Genomic DNA, 18,300 nt, shown 5'->3' on the forward strand with positions numbered 1-18,300 from the left:
TAGGAAGATGATCTACCAAGCACAGAGCAAACTCCTTGACTTCTTTTCCCAACAGTAGGGAGGTTGGACCCATTAGCGATGGTTGGCTCCCAAGCCCTCTGCAAGAATAAATGTTCTTTCCAAAGAGCCAAACGTCCAGGATTTGGCCCATCATTTTCCATTTCCTGTCTCCACTCAAGGTTTGTCTTTCTATTTGCTACCCCTTGTAAACAAAACTGAAGTTCTAGCACTTGGAAGGGAGCTACTCGCCAGCTGGACGTTAGGTACGTTTGTGCAATATCTCTGGGGTCAGGGAGGCAGTCACCACCCGAAAATATGCTTTCTCGCCAGAGTGACACCCCTGCATTTCAGCAGAGGTGCTGGAAACAATGGTCCGGTGTCCTATCTATCAGTATAGTGGAGCTTTCTGTTTCTGAGGAGGAGAGGAAGCATGAAAGGGGGAGGAAGATGGGGGGGCTCTGCCGCCGAACGGAAAGAAGTAGCGCCAACAGAGAGTACCGGGCAAGAGGAAATGAAGAGTCAATCTCTTTCTAATTAAGAAAAATGAGAGTGGAAGCAGAAAAGCTCCAGAGGGTACTTTTGGAGGAGGAGAGGATGATAAAAGGCCTGTTATGAAAATCCATTACCCATGAATTTTCCCCCAGTAAGCACTGCCTGTCTGGAGAGGCTGGGGAGAGTCCTCTCCGCTGACACAGGACATGTGACGCCCGTTAGCAGCGTCCGCAGGCCGGGCGCCGTTTCCGTCAGCGTGTCTGCAATGCCACTTGCCCCTTTCAGGGATTCCCTTTCATTAGTCACAGGCTCGTAATCTCTGCTTTAAGGACATCATGTTTTCCTTTTTCCAGTCGCCTTATTCCTTTTGTCAGATGCTTACCAACGTGACAGCGGTACGATCATTGGAAGCCCCACCACGTGAAACGGTGGCCCTTTGTACCACACCACACAAATATTTCGAATTTGGAGCTAAGACCTGAATTTCTAGACACTAAGCATAAGACTCATCTAACATGAGTTCGTATTTTTACATTCGAAGATGGAAAGGGGAATTTCTGTTCCTAGGAGTCTTTGGCTATGAAAAGAACCTGCTTGTATATGTATCTACGGTCAGATACGGTTGCTCCAAATTGGCGGGGGAATGTGGGGGTCTCCCTGCACCCTGCTCTGGCATAGTTGTTGAGCCAGTTATATATCCAGGTGCAAACCTAGTGCAAAAGAAAGGACTGGTAAAATGTAGTGTTGCCAGTCACAGACACCTGGGTCTGAATTACTTTAATATGTTGTATTTGAAAAAAATTAAAGCCGAGCTTTTTTTGTCCACATCTACTGTGCACATGAAAGCAAGATTGTCTTAATTAATAGATACAGCGGGGAGCCTGGGTGGCTCAGTCGGTTAAGTGTTTGCCTTCAGCCCAGGTCATGATCTCAGGGTCCTGGGATCGAGCCCCATGGCAGGCTCCTTGCACAGGGAACCTGCTTCTCTCTCTGCTGCCCCCCCCCTTGTGCTCTCCCTCCCTCCCTCCCTCTCTCTGTCAAATAAATAAATAAGATCTTTAAAAAAATAGATACAGCGGTCAGGAAACAGCCCCAAGTCAGATTTTTCTTTTGGTTGACATTTTTAAAAGCCCAAGTTTATTAATGGCTGTATTTATTTAAGATTCTTATTATTTAATATTTCTTGGTAAACAAAGAATCCTAGGTTGGGGATGAAGAAAAGGTCATACTTAATGAAAACACAGAATTGGGTTTATCTCTATTAGTCATGTTTTATACTAGTTGATAAGAGTTAAAAGAGAGGAAAAGAAAAGTTAGAGGGGCGCCTGGGTGGCTTAGTGGGTTAAGCCTCTGCCTTTGGCTCAGGTCATGATCTCAGGGTCCTGGGATCGAGTCCCGCATCGGGCTCTCTGCTCAGCAGGGAGCCTGCTTCCTCCTCTCTCTCTCTCTCTCTGCCTGCCTCTCTGCCTGCTTGTGATCTCTCTCTGTCAAATAAATAAGTAAAATCTTTAAAAAAATAAAGAAAGTTTGATTATTTTAATTTTCTTATTGGCCACTTAAACATTTCTCTCACTCCTTTTCATTCATTTTGACCAAAGTTCAACATTAATAACCAAGTGAGCAAAGTAGATCTTCTCCATCATCAACCTGCTCTTTCCATACCTACACTTTCCAAACATTTATAAATGAAACGGTGACCTGTTTGGATCTGACCAAGCTTATTTTAACAGGGCGGGATAGCGGGAGGGATGTAAAGGCAGTCCTGTCTGTGACAAAATAGATTTTAGTTTAATCTCAGGAAACTGTCATGGAATTAGTCCTCCAAAATCTGTACTAAATAGGTTTGACAGATGCCTTGTTCCTTTCAAAAATAACTGTGATAAAAATAGCAATTCAGTGGGGACACCTGGATGGCTTGGTCCATTAAGCATCAGACTGTTGATTTCAGCTCAGGTCATCATCTTGGGGTCCTGAAATGGAACCCCGAGTCAGGATCCCCCCTCAACTTGTCATTCCCTCCCTCTGCCCCTACCACCCTGCCCCCCACTCTCTATCTCACTCTCTCTCAAATAAATAGATCTTTTTCAAAAAAATAGCAATTCATTAAGAAAGAAAATCCAGATTCTGTTCATTTAGTTCTGCTGAATATCACTAACCATCTATTTTTTAAATTATTTTTTAAATTATTTTATTAACATATAATGTATTATTTGCCCCAGGAGTCAAATGAAAGTCTATGGACTTTCAAAAAGAAAATAGTACCAGTTGAATAAAGAGTTTAGATAGAAATTCCAGCCTCAAGAAATGTTTGCAAAACGCTGTGCCTCGTCTATCATTCTAAACCACAGCTGTTCACATAAACACAGATGAATCTCGGAAACACATCGTTTTGTGAAAAACTAACCATAGGGGGCACCTGGGTGGCTCAGTTGTTAAGCGTCTACCTTCAGCTCAGGTCGTGATCCCAGTCTCCTGGGATGGAGCCCCACATCCAGCTCCCTGTTCAGTCAGAAGCCGGCTTCTCCCTCTCCCATTCCCCCTGCTTCCGTACCCTCTCTCGCTGTGTCTGTCTCTGTCAAATAAATAAATAAAAATCTTTTTTAAAAAAAGCAAGCAAGAAAGAAAGAAACTAACCGTAGAATGTATACAGTATAATTACATAAAGTTGTAAGAAGGCAAAACTAAAAAATAAATTGTTGGGGTGCCTGGGTGGCTCAGTTGGTTAAAGCCTCTGCCTTTGGCTCAGGTCGTGATCCCAGGGTCCTGGGATCGAGCCCCACGTCGGGTTCTCTGCTCAATGGGAAGCCTGCTTCCTTCTCTCTCTGCCTGCCTCTCTGCCTACTTGTCATCTCTCTCTGTCAAATAAATAAATAAAATCTTTAAAAAATAATAAAAAAATAAAATAAATTGTTGAGGCATGCATACCTTGGGAGTGAAACTACCAAAAAAAAAAAGTAGGAGAGTAATAATTGATAATAATAATTAAATAATAATTAATAATAATAATTAAAATAACCCAGAGGAAGGCAAGGTGGAGGGGTGTGCGTCTTTCACTGTCTGATGCTGTTTTCTACCCCGCTCCATGGCACATGTTTTTGCACCGTGGTCTGTGGTTATAAAACTCATGTGATTACAGAATGTCACCATTGTATGAAGCATGTGTAAGGCGGAGGGTGACAGCTGGCAGCGATGACATGTATCAGAGCCCTGGAGGATGTCAGCACACTGTGTCTTACTGTTGGGATCTAGAACTTACCGTTGCTATGCAAACTGTAGTAATTCTCATAAAGGTGTTAGGGGAAGGGTTCAGGGTGGAGAAAGGGAATAATTGAAATAGAACATACCTCTCTTCCAGGGTAAATTTCTTCAGAGTAATTTTCAGAGTAAGACTATATGCCTTCACCCTGGCCAGAGGCACACCACTGATACAGCAGTGAATTATATGATGACCGCTTATTTTTACCTTCTTTCCCTACCAAAAACCTCATATAATTATATAGATATATAAAATAAATAATATATAAATATATAATAAATGATAACAATATTTTATTTTATTTATTTTATTTTTTTAAAAGATTTTATTTATTTATTTGACAGAGAGAAATCACAAATAGTCGGAGAGGCAGGCAGAGAGAGAGAGAGGGAAGCAGGCTCCCTGCTGAGCAGAGAGCCCGATGTGGGACTCGATCCCAGGACCCTGAGATCATGACCTGAGCCGAAGGCAGCGGCCTAACCCACTGAGCCACCCAGGCGCCCCGATAACAATATTTTAAAATATATATGTACTCTAAATCAAAGGAACTTTTCTTTCATTCTATTCAATTTGATTACTAGCAGACCAGTTGACTATTAGCTATTAACCCATTTCTAAACATATTCTGCCTTAAAAAATTTTTTATTTACTTGATTTTTTTCTCCATTGTCATTTTTAATGCCTTTCTTTAAGGAATTCAAGGGGGAAACATTCAGAATTGGACTTTATGTTCATTAAACGAAACCACAACATTTTGCAGACACCACATATAAACAAAATGATATCTAAGAGCCTGGAATGTTGCTATAAACTTCTTTTAATTTTAGAACATACAGTAAATCTCTGGGGCAAATAGGACTTGTTTCAGGAGGTTGGATTTTCCCTCCTGATCACAGCATTGCCTGAGAGTTTGCTAAGAGCTTTTGAGCAATTCACAGAGCTGATGGGATATGTTTGGAGATTCTGCTTGCAAGTCATATTATGAAAGAAAGTCACCAGGGCTTTTGGTACATGGAAATGAATAATGAAAGTATGTATGCGTCATTTTGCCTCCTAATAGTTGAATACATCTGTAACCCACAAGAGGTTTTAACTCTTTAAGTTGGATCCCATATTAAGACACAGGTTAAGACAATGACATAGAACCAAGAGTGAGGGAAATCAGACAAAAGCAATTGACTAAGAAGTTTTTCTTTAAAAAAAAAAAAAAAGAAGAAGAAGAAGAAATCATTTTTCCTTAAGGCCTTCTCCTGAATCTGGCCACTGTGAGGAGTGGAGAGCTGCAGAATGCTGTGGACAGGATCATGTTTGTGGTTGAGTGTCTCAGTTACAACCTGGAATCTCCCCACCTCAACCAACACCATCTTCTCTCAGACAACTCCTTATATGAAAGTGTGAAAGTGGAAATAGTATGGGTTGCAGGGAGGGGAGAGCCGATCTGAGAGTTCAGCCAACCCTACCAGCCCACAGGTTATTGTGAATTTGCAAATGGTGAACTATTGGTAGGATCTCTGGCAGTGAATTTATTCAGTCTGTTAGAATTTTAGGTGCAGAATTCTCTTTTTAAAATACGGGAATGTGGCACAGACAAGGAAGGCAGAGAGACTCGGGACACTGATCTGCATGGGGACCTCTTTAAGTCTTTTGTAAGCAGTGCTGGCTTCAGTAGCACCGACACTGAAATTGTGGCAATCCAGGAAAGATTAGTATGGCCCCTGCCCGACGGTAACCTGCAAATTCGTGAAACATTCCTTATTTAAAAAAAAAAAAAAAAAGTCTTTAATAAATAGGCCTCATTTTAGTGCTTTGAGCCTTTTATTTTCTCTGTGGCTTTCTTCGCTTAACCTGTGGGTCTGCATGTGTGTCTGTGTGTGGGTGTGCTTACTAGCACAGGGATGTTGAAAAACAAAAGGCTTTGAAGGTGACAATTCAGAGTCAGTTCTGTGGTGCTCTTGTCATCTCTTGTGGTCCACCTGTGGTTCTCTAGTGGTGAAGGTACTGGAAGAGATTCCCAGATTCATATCCACGCCCGGACTTTCTGTGGTCTGATAAGTAACTGTTTCAGGTATGAGAGAAACTGTTCTTCAAATACATAGAAATGCAGTGGTTTAGAAGACAGATACCCTTTTATGTATTGTTGAATTTACAGACATTTTATAAAACATTTTATTAATAACTAACAAAAATTTAAGCAGTTATGATACCTTAATGTTTCTTGATATTTTGTTTTTTAACTTTTTTTAAGATCTATTTATTTTAGAGAGAGAAAAAGAGAGAGCGTGAGTGAGGGGGGGAGAGAATCTCAAGCAGGCTCCACACTGAGCAAAGAGCCTGATGTGAGGCTCGACCTCATGACCCTGAGATCATGACCTGGGGCGAAACCAAGAGTCGGATTCTTAACCGACTGTGCCACTCAGGCCCCCTTCTTAATATTTTAAAAGGATCCACCTTCTTAAAATAGTAGAAACCACTGCTATACAAGATATAGAAGATTAAATATTTTCTCTGGTCCTGTCAGTTAGCAGGGGGCTGTCTTAATGTATGCTAATATGACTTGGTTATTTGAAGTGACAGAGCATGGGGAATTCTCACTTCAAAACACCTGGAGTGACTACTATGAAGGGTGATGGGACAGAATCTTTAAATGAACGTACACTATGCCACTTCCCAGTTATCTACCCTATAAAAGGCGTGCACAAGAAGGAACTGTATGCAACAGAGTTGTAGCACTATATGCAACAGAGAAAAACTAGGAAAAACCCAAATGTCTGTCGAAAGGAAAATGGTTAAGTAAACCGAGGGCTCCTGTGCAGTAGATGATAAGAATAAATTATGTCTTGATGAACTGATTTAGAAAATCATCAAATATATTATTAAATTGTTTTTTAAGTTGCAAAATAATTGTATCATATATACCATGTATGTAAAAGAAAAAAACAATAGCAAGACTGCAAATCCAAACTTGATTATTTGGCTGTCCAGTTAATTTCTCAGAGTAGTACTGTGATTATCAACGTAAAATAAGTAAATTTAAACTCATTATAGACTCAACCACACTTCTTTTTCATTCTCTGTAGGTCTTCAGTGCTTCTAAACACGCAGTAACATCAACTTCCTCCCCCTCCATAAAAACGGTTCTTGTTTTTCTTCATCCTATTTTTAAACCCAACTTCCCGATAAGAGATCTTGTTTGGTTAATTAAATACATTGCCAGCATTTTTGCTTGAAAATTTTAAGGATCTACTGTAGTCTCAAATCAGAAAGCTGCAAAATGGAAAAAAAAAAAAGACAAAATGAAAGGTAGTCGGGCAATACTCTTTAGTGGGGAACACAGGGTACAAACAAAATGAAACAGCCTATACTCTAGGTGAAATTAGAAGAATTTTGCCAGTGTTGTGCAAGTCTTGAGAAATATTTGATGGGGAAGATGGGGTGAGGGGAATACTGAGGCAAGATGACTAGCGCCTTGCTCCAGTGTCTTACTACAGAAGCCTCGCCACTTCGCCTTTCTCCCTTCTAGCCGACCCCAGCCCGTCCAAGTGTAGACACTGATTCCTCAGTGACTTTCTTACTTGCCATGTCTGCAGTACTTTTATTTATTTGAACTTTCTGTCTAAACGGCACAGCATGTAACATGATTATCTTGTTACTTGAATATACTGAGGCTATGGGGCTCTGATGGTAAAAACTTAAAACGTCTTTGGTGTGAAAGCCACAGCATTCCAAGAAAATTTTCCCATTGCATACTTCTGTTTTTTCCTATAACACCAGAACCTTTAAGCTGCTGGTTCTGGGAATGAAAGACAAGCCAGTCCTCTCTCCTTTTTTCATACCACTGACACAATCAAATAACATCATGGAATTTTTATGGACTTTTGAGACTTTTTAACACTTATTTTCTCTCTCTCTCTCTCTCTCTCTCTCTCACACACACACACACACACACACACGTGCTCTTCCTTCCAAATGTTTGATGCTACCAGCAGCACTGGCCTTCCTGCAGTGAGATCAATCATATCTTTCACCAGGTGTTCTCCAAGAGACGAGTGAAGGTGGTCAGCAGAAACAAAGCATAATACTCCATAATAAACCTGCTTACACCCAGCAGGCTTGAGAAAACCATGGATTCTGGCCAATCAAAACTGATATTTAATACAGGTGCCTTACCTATCATTAGTGAGTTACCAGTTTCTTAGAAGAACAGATTGTAGTAAAATGGTTAAATCTCTAATAAACATAGTGTAACCATTCTCAGATGATTCCGAGGAACTTTGGGTCCCACACTGCCCCAAGTCATCTGGGACCAGTAGCAGAATACCACTGGGCTGCTTTCAGCTGGCATCTGCTGAAGGTTCACAGAAGGAACAAAGGGATTGGAATACTTTTATTACAAGCCAGTGGGCGTTAGGTATGATTTTTACTGGTCAGCAGCATTTCAAATATGTTTAAGTCCAGTGTGCAGAAGATTAGAAACGTTAACGTTTTGTTTTTAACTGAGTTCCAAGTAGAGGTTGTGCTAACATTTGATATATTAAGGATGCTGCGTACTCGCCTGTCCTTTGGACAAATTCTGCTTGGAGTGAAATTAGCACTCACTTATGTTGCTGGTGTTGTATACCTTTCTGTTAAGGGCAGTTTGCCAACATGTATCAGAAGCCTTTTAGGGCCGCCTGAAAGGCTCAGTTGTTAAGCATCTGCCTTTGGCTCAGGTCATGGTCCCAGGGTCCTGGGATCGAACCCCACATCGGGCTCCCTGCTTGGCGGGAAGCCTTCTTCTCCCTCTCCCACTCCGCCTGCTTGTGTTCCCTCTCTCTCTCTCTGTCAAATAAATAAATAAAATCCTTTTAAAAAAGAAAGAAGCCTTTTAGATGAAGATACTCTTAAACTCAGAAATGCTAACTTCTGAGAATTTTTCCTAGATAAATAGCTGAACATAAAAGCATATCTATAATGATGTCCTTTGCAGCCTCATTTATAAGAACATAAAGTTGGAAAAATCCTAACTGTCCATCTACAGAAAATAGGTTACAGACTAGTACATCCATATAATTGCTATGTGGTTCTATACACAGAATACTGTGTTGCTGTGGAAAATTAGATTTTGCAAATGTGTTAAAAACAGTCATAAATAAAGAAAGTGTTTATGAAATGATATGTATAACACGGTCCCAGTTTGTTAAAAACAAAAGTATCCATGCATGCAAAACAAATGTGTGGTAAAATATATCAGATGTTAGTTGTGTCCATATCTGAGTGGTATGATTAGGGAGTTGATTCTCACTTTCTCTTTTACACATCTGGTAGTGTCTGGTTTACGCAAATAAGAAATGTATGTTACTTTTAGAATCAGAAAAAATTAAACAGTTGAGTTGCTGTCCATTTTGAACGAAAAGTAATAAACCTGTGGGAGCAGCGTGAAGGTGAGCTGCTGCGGGTGAGGCCTAGAAGCCAAGCAGCCGCTGAGGCTCATGGAGGAAGTCTCAGAGTCGAAGAATTTCCACACGTATCAAGTCATTTGGCAGGGACGGAATTTCACTTATAAAGTCAAGTGGTATGTGACTGAGCCAGCAACTGGGCATGTTGTTATTCAAAATACCATGAAAGTATTTTGGCTCCTTGTTTGTTTTGAACTTTGAAAACAACTTTAATATGTTTCTTTATTGGTAGTAATAAAAGATCCTTAAAAATCTAGCTCTGATAACTGCATAGCCTAGGCAAGGAGCTACCAATGGAGAACACCAAACAAGAAGAGTTAGGAGAGACAGAAGAGTGAGTGGTCTGGTTGTCAGCCCACCCCTCCGAGGAGAAATCCAAGATGAAGAAGGGTTGAGTATGACCTGGCCTAGAGAGATGGCAGGTCTAGTTGGGGAGGTGGGATGTGGAGGGCAATTAATAGCTCAAATCTTTGAAGTATAGTGGGAAGTTGAGGGTTTCATGTGAGATTCCACTTAGGGGAAGGCAGGGGGAGTTGTTTTTAGCATAGGATATCCCAGATGGAGCTTTTAGGTCTCTTGCTTGTTTTGGAAAAGAAAGGCCCCCAAGTAGTAGCCAAGACCTCACGGCTGATCCAGAGATGTAGAAGAATGAATTAAGCCTTTCTGCTTGATTAGCTTGGGAAGCAGTCATGAAGGGCTCCTTCTCCCTGCTGTGGTTAAAGCTGTCTACTGAGAAATAACCCAAAGGAACATTAGGCCAAGAATCTGAAGAGTAAAGCCAAACCACTGGGAAGGGCTTTTGATTGCAAACTACAGTGTGATTGAATTAGAAAGGAACATTCGATTCATGTCATGCTGTCACCTCAAATTCAGCACGTCTAAAATTGAACTCATCTTTCCTCACAAAGCAGCTTTTCAAGTGAACTTTGCTAATAACAACAGAATATTGCACTGTGAAATGCCATACCATAACATATCCGGGATTTCATTTGACTGTCACACAGTTACAGGCAAGGGACTTTAACTCAGGTTAAAGGGCTGGGCTGCCAGCTAGTAAGAGAGCAGTTCTAGAAACAAGGTTTACTGAGTCATAACCTACTCCTCCTTCAATGAGATCACACCGCCCTTCTCTCCATATCTGTAGAAATAAACCGGTCAGTTTCACAGAATTGCTGTGACATTTTAGTTACTTACATTGACACTTGAGTATTGCACACTAGCATATTTTAATAAGTATGAAGTCAGATTTTCTGAAGCAACAAAGAACAAACCAACCAAACTTTGGAATGGTTAGTCTTGTTTTTTATAGGTAAAAAACATTCATAGTGTTCGTATTCTTGAAGTCAAAAGATAGACACAGACGAAATAAAGTGTCGGATCTAAGCCTAAAGATGTCTCATCTGTAATCTAACATAAGCAAACCATCATCAGTTATAGTAGGTTCCTATTGTTGGTACAAATTACATGGTTCTGCTATTTTATTTTCTTTCATTTGGAAATTATTTTAGGTTTGTCATTATGTAAGAATTCTAAGCATGAAATGTTTATATATCTGGATATCTATTTGTAGATGTGTAAGTAATATCATAAGACAAGGGCTTTAACTCCCCAATGTAAAAAGCGGCCCACTGTGCATTGCGGCTCCATCCCAACCCATGGCCCCATCGGGCCAGCTTGGCCCTGGGCCAGCCAGCCTAGCCTTACTTCCTTGGGACTTTGTATCTCAGATGTGTTCCTCCTTCACAAGTAGCCAGGGTAAGTAACCATGCAGATCGCTTTCCTTGAGTTTGGACATCTGTAGTTCCCCAGTTCCAATTCTTGATTTGGGAATAATATTAATGGAAATGTACGTAATGCAGTGATGGTGATTGTATAATTTTCCTAAATAGGTATTTGCTTCAGACAAACTACAAAAGCCTGATACCATCTATGTGTACAGAGAGAGCCCTCTGTGCTTCCCCTACCTGCCTCAGCTCTTGGGTTTCTATCTACACATACACCTGGGGGCTACCACGGTGGGCCCAACCTGTGTGGGTAGAATCCTAACGCATGGGTTTTAGAGCAAAAAAGGGGGCCTTACAGGGAGCCGCACTGACTTGGAAACCCTCCTGTCGGTTGTCAGTAACACCTTCCCTCTCCAGTGATCAGGAACTGAAAGGAAAAAATAAAATCCAAGCAAAGAGGGGATCCTACTCTCCATTTTAATTAGCAATTTGGGTTTACTAATGCCAAAATCCTGGCTTGGTAACTTGATTCTTTTCTATACAACATGCTGAATCTTTTAAGCGAGTGTTTTGATTATTTTTTGATTCAGTGCTTCAAATTTTTGCCTTGAAATCCTAACATGAGAATAAGTAGTTTAGTAAAGATATTTAAATTTGCTTACCCACAGTCTCTGCACAGCCTGCTTTTGTGTATTTTTTTTTTTTTTTTTAGGTTAAGCTATTATTTGATCACTGGAAGTTGTCCTGTGTAGCTATTAGACTCGTGCTTTTCAGATACTCGGAAGTTTGCAAACTATGCAGATCATGTCTCTGTGGAATGGAACGATCCATTTAGAACTCTCTGGTTCAGTCAGTGGTTGAGGTCAGGAAAGGACTCAGAGCTGATCTGGCAGAGATCCTGGTGAAGATGGTTGGCGGCTGGCATGCTCAAGAGGTTGTCTTTGTGACGTTGCAGGATCGCCTACCAGAGGAACGATGACGACGAGGAAGAGGCCGCCCGTGAACGGCGCCGCCGCGCCCGGCAGGAGAGGCTGCGGCAGAAGCAGGAGGAAGAATCCCTGGGGCAGGTGACTGACCAGGTGGAGGTGAATGCCCAGAACAGGTACTGTCCTTCCCAGAATGGAGAACTTCTAAGTTACTTCTTAGCCTGTCTGATGAATGGAATGTGCTGGGCAAAGCATTCCCTTCTCTTGAGCCCGGCTCAACTCTTTCTCAGTCTAACTTATTCAGTCATTTTTGTGGTCATTGTAGGCCCCTAATCAGATAAGATAGTCAAACTGATTTAGAAATCCAGACACCACTACTTTCTTCTCTTCCCCTCTGCCATCCCCTGCACACACCCCACTTGAAGTGCTTTATCTTATTTTATTTTACAGTCTAATGATCTTTTTTTTTTTTTTGAGACTTATTTATTTATTTATTTGACAGAGAGAGATCACAGGTAGGCAGAGAGGCAGGCAGAGAGAGAGAGAGGGAAGCAGGCTCCCTGCTGAGCAGAGAGCCCGATGCGGGACTCGATCCCAGGACCCTGAGGTCATGACCTGAGCCGAAGGCAGCGGCTTAACCCACTGAGCCACCCAGGCGCCCTCTAGTAATCTTTTTATTTACTAACTATGATGGGTTACATCTTTAAGTAAGGAAAACTATTGACATTCATTCTTTAGGGTGTTGTCATCTGTTATGAACTGAAGATTTATTAGCTTAATAGGTCCTCTATGACTCCCAGTAGCAAATAATATTTGAATTTTTAAAGTAGATGTAAATGGCAGATGTCTTATTTTTCCTGATCTACAGCCTCAGTCAGTATTCTCTGATTACTACAATATTCAGCAAGGTGCAGAATCCTGCTTAATGTGATGTATTTATTCAAACAAGCTTATGAGTTTACTAGCACATTTTTTTCCTATACAGGCTTTGGTAGTGATCAGGACAGTTGAAAACTCCTGATCGGTTCAACTTCTTCAAAATGGGCTTTTCTAAGCTCACACATATGTCACCTTATGCCCCAAGGTATAAAAAAGATGAGAATATTTGGGGGTGCGGTTGGAGAAAAAAATAATTTTTGTTTGTATTTATGGGCTAAATAAATGTGAAGCTACGACAGAAGCTTCTGTGTATGGTTTTGGTTTTAGCCTATTTATTTTGTGTGTGTTGGAAGGGCATTGTTGATAGTTCCTTTAAGTCAATCCAACAAGAAAAAATTGAAGGAAAACAGTTCTGGCCTCTTTAACTTAAGTATGAGTGGGTACATAGGTTTCTAAAAGTCTTGAAGATTCTGTCAGACCTGATGAATTCAATAAAGAAACCTATTGGTTAGGTAGAGACATAGAGACCTTGTTTTTGGTAGGTAGCTCCTAATTAAAAAGGAAGTATGGCAAAGAGGTTGTGGGTATGTTCTCTAGGGTTCACTACTGTCTCTGAATTTGAATCTGGCCTTTCCCTAACTGTGTTTCTTCAGTTAAATGGAAATGGAAATTGTACCTCTCTCTTAGGAATGTTGTTAAATTTAAATGAGATGATACTACATATGAAACCCATGGTGCCTTGTACATAATAAGCACCTAATTTTAACTATTATTGGGAAAATGTTATCGGAGCCTTACAGAAGAGGTCTACATAGTCATTCACTATCTTTATTATTCTAGAGTTGAACAGGAAGGGAAAGAAAGTTTTGAAATGGCATTCTGAGGCCTTTCCTGAATCTGGTTATTAACAGTGGCTTAAAAGTTACTAGTAGTATTCTTGCTTTTTAAAATCTTGCTTCTATGTGGTTTCTCTTCTTTTTTCACATTTATTAATAGTAATTATTTCATGCTGTTGATTGGTTCACACATTCTTTTTCAGTAAGGCATATTCTTTTTTCTTAAAGGCTTTATTTATTTGAGAGCTAAAGAGTTCATGAGGTCAAGGGGAGCAGAGGGAGAGAGAGAAGCAGATTCCCCGCTGAGCATGGAGTCTGACTCAGGACTCGATCCTAGGACCCTGGGATCATAACTGAGAGGAAGGCAGATATTTAACCAACTGAGCCCCAGGTGCTCCTTCAATAAAGCATATTCAGATCTGAGAACATATAATTTATCTCTGACATATTAATTATCCACAAGAAGTGTCCTTCATGGGGCTGAACGACCCTAAATGGTACTCAACTCTACTGATAATTATTGTGATTATAAATAGGCAAAGAAAGATCCAGTAGAATCTGTTTGTTTTTTTTTTTAAGATTTTGTTTATTTATTTGAGAGAGAGACAGTGAGAGAGAGCATGAGCAAGGAGAAGGTCAGAGGGAGAAGCAGACTCCCCATGGAGGTGGGAGCCTGATGTGGGACTCGATCCTGGGACTCTGGGATCCTGACCTGAGCCGAAGGCAGTCGTCCAACCAACTGAGCCACCCAGGCGTCCCTAGAATCTGGTTTTTATTGCTTTGAGAGAGAGAGAGAGAGTACGTGCACATGTGAACAGTGGTGGGAGAAGGTTGCAGAGGGAGAGAATCAGAAGCAGGCTCCACATTCAGCATGGAACCCAAAGTAGGGCTCTTTGTTACAACCCTGAGATCATGACCTGGGGCAAAATCAAGGGTAGGACACTAAACCGACTGAGCCACCAAGATGACCCTATCTGTTGGTTTCTTTACTCAGAAGTACTTTCATCTGGCTAATGCTTTGGAATTTTTGGTACCTTCTAAAAATTATTTGTATTCAGTTGATCCAGATTCCTTATGTGTAGACGTTTCCCCTTAAATTCTAAACTATTTGTATTTTTAGGGAAATTTAATACTTACTTGTCTAATTCAGGGAGACAGTGTCCTACAGCATGAGTTAAAGCCAAGGAAGCTTAATATCTAGCCTTTACTCTGCCATTTCTTATTGTTAAATGTGAGATGTGTTTTTCCAAAATTAAGTGAACTTGAACTTCAGAAGGGCCCAGTTCAGTATGAACTATGAAATTTGATGGAGTTTCTAAACTTTATAAGACCTATTTTTCCAACTCTGGTCACAGTTTCTGGTATCACATGACTGGTTGTTTCATGCCAGTGGAGACCAAGTACTCTGGCTTTGAGCTATAATAGTGAGTAAGGTGATAGGTTTGGTACAGTTTGGTTTTTAGATATTTTGCTTTTCTGTTTGAATAAACATCAAATTTAACTATTCTTTGTCTACTACAGAGAAGGGCTAAAGACCCTCTATTCATGGAAATCTTGACAAAGAGTGAAGACAGTGTGTGCATTAGGGTAACGTCAGCCGGTGTAACAACGAGCCCCAAATTTTAATAATTTGGTACAGTAACACAAATGAGTGTAGTGTGGTATTTTTGAGTAGTAAACAGAACTGGTCACCTCCTTTCCTTCCTCTTACGACTCTGTCAACTCCTGGGCTTTAAAGTTTTCTGATCTACTTAACAGAGATAGAGATGGTGAAGAATGCACTTCTGCCTCGGAGTTGTCTTGGTCTAGACACATCCCTTCTGCTCACACTAGACTGGGAATTACTGGACACAGGGCTCCACCTAGATGCAAGAAAGAGGGGAGGGTCAGAAATAGACTCCTTGACTGGCTGTGACTTCCCTGGGACTGCAGAAGGGGGAGCATGACTTGTGACGGATGGTCAGATGCCTGTACCACGGGGGTCACTGGCATAAATACGGCATCACCACTCTGTGATGTACACTTGCTTCCTTTCCAAGTGCCGTGCACCCCACAGATTCAGCTCAGGATTCCTAGGTGACTTGGCGACAGGTGAAAAGACTGTATGAGACTAGAGGAGCTCATTTCTCAGTTTCGTCCTTGTCTTAGTTTGAGTTGCCCAAGAAGCAGATTCTGGGACAAAAAAGATTTAAGCCCAAGTCATTCATTTGGGAACCGATCCCGAGGCACCAGTCGCATCGTGGGACAGTGAACCAAGGAAGGGAGAGCGACCAAATAAAGATTTCATGGGATCCAGAGCTTACCTCCACCGGGAGACTCTGAGATCCAGGGCGGGGCAGGCACCCCGGTTATCCACCGCCAAAGGCGAGGGGAGCGGAGGTATTTATACACGGAGCCTCCTCCATTTTGTCTGCCGGCTGCCCCGATTCCGAAAGCACTTGCGGCAGGTAGAGTAGATGCCCGTGGCGGGAGAAAGACCCAGGGCAGAGGCCTGCGTGCTCTCTCTACTGACCACTAGGCAGGCCAGCGCCACCAGAAAAAATGGGTACCGGGGGTGGGGGCGTCCCCTAGGTCCACACGGGACCGTGAGCCTCGCCCCGGCTCGCATCAGGCCGCGCGGATCGCGCTGACCCATTAATCAGCAGCTGCCTTTGGTGTCGTTTCTGTTGTCCAGTGTGGCCGACGAGGAGGTCAAGACAAGCACCGCACACACGCAGCTGGAGGGCGACGACGAGGCTGCGCTCCTGGAGCGTCTGGCTCGGCGGGAGGAAAGACGCCAGAAACGCTTGCAGGAAGCCCTGGAGCGGCAGAAGGAGTTCGACCCCACGGTCACGGACGCGGGCCTGTCGCTGCCCAGCCGGAGGATGCAGAACAACGCGGCCGACAGCGAGGCCGCCGAGAAGGAAGAAAAGAGTGAGCGTCGCCAGGAAAGATACGAGATGGAGGAGACGGAAATCGTCACCAAGTCCTATCAGAAGAACGACTGGAGGGACGCTGAGGAGAAAAAGCAGGAAGGAAAAGAAAAGGAGGAAGAGGAGGAAGAGAAGCCAAAGCAAGGGAGCCGGGAAGAAAATCAGGTAGAGGTGACCGTACAAGGCGGAACAACAGAAACAGCGGTCCCGCCGTTGGAAACCGGGCAGCTCAGTGCAGAAGAGCCTAGAACAGAGGAGGAGCAGGAACGGGGTGCAGATGAGGTCGCCCACAATGGCAGCCTGGAGACAGAAGGGAGGGAGCAAGCTGAGGCAGACAGGGCCAGGATGGAAGCGGAAGAAAGAGACAGAATGAAAGCTGAGCAGGAGCAGAGGGTAGCAGAGGAGCAAGCCAGACTGGAAGCAGAAGAGAGAGCAGCTGCGCAGGAGAGAGAAAGGAGGGAGGCGGCCGAGAGGGAGAGGGCTGAGCGAGAGAGAAGAGCAGCGGAGGAGAGGCAGCGGGCAAAGGCAGAGGAAGAGGAGAAAGCTAAGATAGAAGAGCAGAAGCTCCGGCAGCTAGAAGAGAACAGAAGTGAAATGCAAGAGAAAAAGCACACAGGGGAAAAGGTAGAGGAGAAAATGAAAGGGAAATGGGTAAATGAAAAGAAAGCGCAAGAAGATAAACTTCAGACAGCTGTGCAAAAGAAACAGGTACAGTAAGCATTTTGCACCAAACGTGTGATGCCTGTGACTTGGGAGAAATGTAATGCACATCGGACTTGGGGCCGAGGCACGTTCCTGCAACCCCACGTGCTTGCTCAGTCGGCAAGCTGTTCATTTTTTCCGGCCATAGCAATATGCAAGCATGAAGCAGTCAGTCGATGGCTAAATAGTCAATCAACCCAATTTACTAGGACAGCCAGAGAGAGATTAATTGCTCTTGCTTGCTTGTTATGAAGACCAGAAAAATGAATTAACCCAAAGATGATAAGCGCGGCAGTGCTGTGTTGACTTACAATTCTGCACCTGAATCTCAATTCTTTCCTTTTAACAATTTACCTCTAGCCATAGGTCTACATGAGGCAAGAGGACCGTAACTCCTCCCCTTATCCATATGTTTGGCATTTAATTAAAAATTATAAAAGGTGGGGTGGGAAAATGACATAAAGAATCATGGTCAGAAATTGTATCTTAAGAAGGCAAAAATAACCCCCTTGAAATCACCTGGTAACGAAGGAGGGAAAAAAGCCAATTTGGACCTTTCATTAAGTATGTCAAAACCACAATTTGCCATCATGTAGACCTGAGCTTAATGCAGACTTGCAGAAAGCCATTCATCTGGGGTGGCATCAGTTTATAACTGACTGGTAATTAAGAGCATGCATTTTGCTGCTTTTATCGTTGGGATGACATAAATAAATTCATGTAGCCTGAGAAGGGTGGAAATGGAGGGAGGAGGTGTTTGCAAGCTGTGAAAGACTTTTTTTTCTGTCTGCAAGCCTGCATTAAAAGCATTCTAGCTAACCACGGCCTGTATCCCTACTCCCATAAAAAAAGGAGAGAAAGAAAGATGCTTGCATATTCTCATTTGCAGAGAGAACCCTTATCACTGAGTCTGCATTGTGCTGAGGTTGTCTTTCACTCTTGCTTGTTACATGGGGCTCATGAGCACAGCTACATTTGGGACCATCAGAAACAAAATGCACCAAACCACACATAAGGTTTGCAAACATGCACAAAGGACCACCACGTCACGCCAGGTTTCAGGGAGCACAATGGCAGGCACGTGAGAAACAGTTTTGGTGGAAAGAAACAATCCCACGTTGCTGTTCAAAATCACTGG

At 42.4% G+C, this 18,300-nt stretch overlaps 1 protein-coding gene and 1 non-coding gene across 7 annotated transcripts in view; both read left to right on the plus strand.

Annotated features, from left to right (window-relative positions):
* CALD1 (caldesmon 1) overlaps nt 1–18,300 on the plus strand; it is a 184,190-nt gene that overhangs the window by 131,932 nt on the left and 33,958 nt on the right. For 4 of the 6 annotated variants that reach the window (XM_044246602.1, XM_044246603.1, XM_044246600.1 and 1 more), the window contains 2 exons: nt 11,863–12,009; nt 16,223–17,168. In XM_044246602.1, the coding sequence (XP_044102537.1) occupies nt 11,863–12,009; nt 16,223–17,168 (1,093 nt within the window). The remainder of the gene's footprint in view (nt 1–11,862; nt 12,010–16,222; nt 17,169–18,300) is intronic. The other 2 variants (XM_044246605.1, XM_044246604.1) reach the window with 1 other exon arrangement.
* Nucleotides 5,402–5,508, plus strand: LOC122905771. Its single transcript, XR_006384447.1, has one exon. It is a non-coding gene; the product is annotated as a U6 spliceosomal RNA (small nuclear RNA).

Source organism: Neovison vison, chromosome 4 (genome assembly GCF_020171115.1).
Source record: "Neovison vison isolate M4711 chromosome 4, ASM_NN_V1, whole genome shotgun sequence".
In the NCBI taxonomy this organism is placed as follows: Eukaryota; Metazoa; Chordata; class Mammalia; order Carnivora; family Mustelidae; genus Neogale; species Neogale vison.